This window comes from Propithecus coquereli, unplaced genomic scaffold (assembly GCF_000956105.1).
Source record: "Propithecus coquereli isolate 6110/MARCELLA unplaced genomic scaffold, Pcoq_1.0 Scaffold193, whole genome shotgun sequence".
NCBI lineage: Eukaryota > Metazoa > Chordata > Mammalia > Primates > Indriidae > Propithecus > Propithecus coquereli.
The window spans coordinates 2176235-2182057 of NW_012144190.1; the positions used below are offsets into that span (position 1 = coordinate 2176235).

Consider the following 5823-nt stretch of genomic DNA (forward strand, 5'->3'; position numbering starts at 1 on the left):
TTTTTCTCGATTTTTATTTCTCTTTCAATTTTGTTTGTGGTGTATTTTGCTATATACAATTTTAAAATTTTTAAGTATTCAAATCTATTTGTATTTCCTTTATAGTATAGAAAGGCCTTTCTTACCCCCAAGATTATAACAAAAAGTTCTCTTGTATTTTATTCTAGTACTTTTATAATTTTCTAACAATTAAAATTTTATTCCATCTGGATTTTTATGGTTTATGGTATGAAATAGAGAATTATTATCAGCCAAGAGTATTTTGCTTGCTTACGGAAGAGAGAGAATTTATTGGCCCATGTAATTGAAAAGTTTCACCTTCTGGAACAAATGGATCCAGGTGCTAAATGACCTGCCAGCAATCTGTTCTCTGCTTCTCTCAGCTCTGCTTCCTTTTTGGTCAGGTTTGTTTTCTGGCAACCTGTAATGGGAGGCCCTTGCCTAGAGCCAGTGCACAGACAGTTGCCACGGAGTAAAACTCGGGGCGTTTGTTTCCTCAGTTGATGGTTGCCCTGGAGACGAAAGCTGGTGGGGGAGGGGCTCATAGAACGTAGTCTGTGATTATTCAGTAGGAAGCGAACGTATCCTGTGTAGCTGCCGTCTCCACTCCTAATACGGAAGCCCCAATAAGCCCTGAAATCGTGTAACCCACGCGAAGACCACTTGGGCGCCAGAGTTTCTTCCGACTCTGCCATCACAGGACAGTAGCCCTGAGGAGCCCGAATCCCGCGGTGGCGCTGCCCACGTGGGGATTGCGGTGGGGAGCCAGCTCTGTGTGGGAGGCCGACCGGACGCCCAAGGCCGACTGCCTAATGACACCCACTACTTACCCTCCCCATCTTTGGCCCGAAGAGCCACCATTGCCGTCTCCGGGATTTAGGTCACACAGGGGAACAGCAGGACGCCTGAATCTGCCGGATACCAATGAGGCTACGGGGGCGTGGCTGGCGCGCAGGCCTGAAGCAGGGAGTGGGCGGGATTAGAGGCGGGACGCTATGGGGGCGGGGCGAGAAGCGGGCTAGCGCGAGGATTGGCTGGAGTAGGTGTGGAAGGGAACGGGTGGTGTAGAGCCAATGAGGCCGGAATGGGAGGAACCCGCTGATGCTTGTCTGAGAATCCTTAAACCCAGTATCATTCTTTTTTTTTTTTTTTTTGGAAACAAAATAAAATTTTATTATACCGGATGTGGCGATGTGTCCCCGTAAATTTCAGCTACTCAAAAGGCTGAGGTAGGAGAATCGCTTGAGTCCAGGAGTTGGAGACCAGCCTGGGCAACGTAGTGAGACCTTTTCTTAAAAATATTATGTTGATTTAAAGGATTCTTTTAAATGATAGGAAAGGTGACAGATGTTTCAAATAGCACTGATTATTGATATACATTGGTACCCACAAACCAAGTGACCTGAGAAGGAATGATAATAGTTTACCAATAATTGCCGCACTCACCTGTGAATTGCCTCTCTGCCCTTCCCCGTCCCTCTCACCTGCCTTCTCCCTCCTCCTCCTAAATTTTCTTTGTCTTTCCTGCTTTGCTCCCTTCCACTCCAGGTCACGGGTCCTTGCTTTTCCTCTCCTCTGCCTTTCTCTTTTTGCTTCACAGCTCTGTTCATTTTCTCTTTTTATTCTTTTTTTTTTTATTTTCATTTCAGCGTATTATGGGGGTACAGATGTTTAGGTTACGTATGTTACCCTTGCCCCCCCCAGTATCATTCTTGAGTCCATTGGGGAGACTGAGGCCCAGAGAAAGCAGGGGACCCTCACCTTCACTAAGTCATTAGAAGGGCTCACAGAGCTCAGCAAAGCTGTTATACTCATGGTTGCATTTATTTCAGCTAAAGGATGTATATTAAAATCAGCAATGGGAAAAAGTGCATAGGCCGCTGTCCAGGAGAGACCAGGCCATGAGCTTCCAGTTGTCCTCTGCCAGTAGAGTCACATGGACAGCTCTTAATGCTCCCAGCAACGGTGTGTGACAACATACAGAGTGTTGCCGACCAGGGAGGTACCCAGGGCTTTTATTGGAGGTTGGTGACATAGACATGGCTGACCACTGCGTGGCTGACTTTAGTCTCCAGCCCCTCCAGAGGTCAAGCTGAATTCCAGCCTTTCAAGATGGGCTCTTAGCTGGGTTCCACTTCTGACAAGGGGTCCCCACCTCTGAAACATCAGGGGAGACTTTGGCCCTGGAAGGCTTTCCTGCTGCCTTATACCTTGCCCTCATGTGAGCTTGTCCTCATGTCAGCCTCATCCTTGGTTTAGGCTCCTGTAGATTTCTATTTTCTATTACATTTCTTCTTTTTAAAAACAGCCTTATTGGAATATGTTCTCACACCATACAATTTACCCATTCCAAGTGTATAATTCAGTTTTTCTAGTATATTCACTGATAACGTGCAACCATCACTACAGTCAATTTAGGATGTTTTAGAACCTTTTCATCACCTCAGAAAAAAGCCCACAGCCTTTAGCTAGCAACCCCATCCTTCCACCTAGCCTTAAGCGACCGCAATTCTCCCTTCTGTCTCTATGGATTTGACTCCTCTGTATACCTCACATAAGTGGAATCATATAGTATTTGTCTTTTCGCAACTGGCTTATGGCACTTAGCATAGTATCTTCAAGGTTCATACACAGTGCAGCATGTGTCAGAATTTTCTTCCTTTTTAAGACTGAATAATATTCTATGATACGGATACAACATATTTTGTTTAGCCATTCTCCCATTGTTGGACATCTGGGCTGTTTCCACTTTTTGGCCATTATGAATAGTGCTGCTATGAACATTGATGTACAAGTTTCTATGTGGATGTATGTTTTCATTTCTCTTGGGTCACAGGTCAACTCTGTGTGTAATCATTTGAAGAACTGCCAGACTGTTTCAGTACTTTATTTCTTTTGCATTTATTCCTCTACCTTTAGATGACAATGGCAAATTGGAAGAGCAGATGTCAGGATGACTCTGAGTATGACCTGTGCCCTGAGGCTGAATGTTCCGTTCCTGACTACTGGCCGCATGAAGAAAGGCTGATCATATTGCCACACTGAACCACCAGGCAAGAATTTCGGAAAACCTACATGGAGAAATGAATTTCCTCCCACCCTACTGTATGAGAGATGATTCATCTTAATGGTTTATCTCCCTATGGGGAAAGGCAGGAGCTAAAATCTGTGCCTTCTGTCCTCTAGAGAGCTGTGACATCAGCTGGGTCACCCAACCACTGGCTGGGAGTGGTGGCTTGGTGGGATGGAATGCCGGATCAGGGTCTTGAAGCCTGGCCCTTGATTGAGGTTTGTAGATAAATCCCTTTACCTCTCTGAGCCTCTGATTCCCCAGCCTCTGCTGTTGTCTATTTCTTCAAGTTGGGGTCACAAGATCTCCTTCAGACATGAGAAAGAAAGTGCTTCATCAGCTGCCAAGTGCCATCAGTGTGGCCATCACCACACTCAGATGGTTTTCCCTTAGGGACGCCACTCTGTGAGGGAGCGCCACTCAGGTAACCCCTGAGGTCTACACCAAGACCAGTGTTCTCAGATGTGATGCCTTTGAGGCCTCCTGCCCAGTTACCAAGTGACCTCTGGGTAGTTCTGAGAATGGTGCCAAAGCTTGCAAGGCATTGCTTTGTAAACATCAGTGAGAATAGATTCACTGATGTCTCCCTCACCTGGTTTCTTATATGCTTTTCTGGTTGAGGAATGAAGCGGTGAATTAAACCAGCATGTCAGCTGGGAATTCTCTGGCTATGACTAATAGAAACCCTGTCTCCACCTGTCTTAAACAACACAGGGAAGTTACTGGTTCATGTAACTACAAAGTCCAGAAGTTAAATGTGCTCAGATAAGGTCTGACCCAGGAGCTCACCCATGTCTGTGGGGACCTAGTTTTGTCCTGTCTGCCCACTTAGCCTCCTGAAGTGTTGGCTCATCTAAGGCTGAGTCCCTGTATTAGATTCTTAGGGATGCTGTAACAAATTAGTACAAATTTGGTGGCTTAAATAACAGGAACTTATTCTCTCACAGTTCTGGGGGCCAGAAGCCTGAAATCAAGGTGTCAACAGAGCCATGCTCCCTACAAAAGCTCTAAGGAAGGATCCTTCCTTGCCTCTTCCAGCATCTGGTGGTTCTTGGTATTTTTTGGCTCATGGTCACATCACTCCAGTTTCTGCCTCTGTTTTCACATGGCTTTCTCTGTATATCTCCCTGTGTCCTCTCCTCTTCTTACACTGACCCCATTGGATTTAGGACCCTAACCCAGTACAATCTCACCTCAAACCTAAATAATTACATCTCCAAAGACCCTATCTCCAAATAAGAACACATTCTGAGGTTCCAAGTGTCCACTTGGAATTCAACCCACTACAGATCCCTAGCAGCTCTAGGATGGCTACAGCAGCATCTGCTCTACTGTTTTTTATAATCCATGCCCAGCAGGAAAGAGAAAGCATCTTTGTCCCAGCATTCTCAGCAGAGGCCCTGAAATTTCCTCTGATTGGCCCAGCTTGGGTCACATGCCCAATTGTGAACCAATCACATCAGCCAGAGAAGGGAATGCTGATTGGCTTAACTAGGTTATATATTGTTTGCCTCAAACTGGGGATGGAATTTTGAAAACATCTATCCCCAAGAGAAACCAGGGCTGCTGGGGAGATGAACAGTGGATCTTAGAAGAGTGAGGGAGAGACATTCACTGTAACCAGCAACACCAATATCTTGTACCCCAATGCCTAAGAGGTGTGCGGGACATCGGTCATTTGGGTCATGGTAGCACAAGATCTCTGCCCTGATTGCTCAAATCTCCTTCTCAGTGGATACTGATATGATGTATGTTGTCTGAGATATTGTCAAAGGCATTCATGTTTCATCAAGACAGAGCTTCAGACAGTTCTCCAGCGCAGGGATTTACAAGCTGCTCTGCAGAGCTCTAGGGCTGCAGCTGGGCTGGGGCAGAGAGAGGGGGTGGCCTCTGTGCCCCTTCAATCAGAGATTCCACTTTTATATGTTTTATAGATTGGCCTCCTAGTACAGTTTTCTTAGAACAGGATTTTCTAAATATTAGGCATCCATAGCCATCACTTTTGTTGTTCCCGTGGCCACCTTTCATCCTTCTGAGACACCAACTACCTGTACTCAGATTCTCCTAACGTTTATTTCAATCAATGCCCTTTAAAACTTTAGACCACAATTGTGAATGTACAACCAGCATCACTTCCCATGAAGAGAACTTTGCCCTGAGAGTAAATGCAACAACAAGTACTGTTTGCAAGTGGCTGATGGATAGCATTGTCCACTCAAAGTCTGAGCTTGAGTCCTGCTCTGCATTTGTCAAAGAGGAGACAGGGAGACATGAGGTGGTAAAGCCATACTTTCTCATCGAGTGTCCAGAAGAAGCAGCAGAATAGAAAAGGGACTTTCTCAGTGTATTTCAGTGATACTTAATATAGTGTCATCTTCCAATATAGCAGCGCATCTGCCACATTTTAGGAAATGCTATGTTAAGAGGAGTTCTGCCGCTAAAGAACAGAAAGCTTGAAAACCGTTAGTCTAGGTCACAGGAATCCCTGGGACTGGGACTTTCCAAAAGGCTTTTATTCCTAAGAGACACCTCTTCTACTCCACCCCCACACTTAAAATGCCAGAATCTACACACATCAGAAAGGGAAGGAAGCTAATATGTGCTAGATTCGAGGGGTTCTCTACAGGGAGCCAATGGCACGGGGCAGAGGACTTCTCTCCGTTTTGCTCTGTACGCTTTTGTATTACTGAAATCTTTTTAAAGAATGCATTACTTCTGTAATAGAAAATGATATCTATTCATTGTGGAAAATC

At 45.3% G+C, this 5823-nt stretch overlaps 1 protein-coding gene across 1 annotated transcript in view; it reads left to right on the forward strand.

Moving 5' to 3' along the window:
- The window catches only part of LOC105809267 (zinc finger protein 883), a 14456-nt gene extending 13576 nt beyond the window's left edge, over positions 1–880 (forward strand). The window contains exon 2 of the mRNA XM_012643018.1: positions 701–880. Coding sequence (XP_012498472.1) covers positions 701–880 — 180 coding nt within the window. The remainder of the gene's footprint in view (positions 1–700) is intronic.
- Positions 881–5823: the final 4943 nt, after the last annotated feature.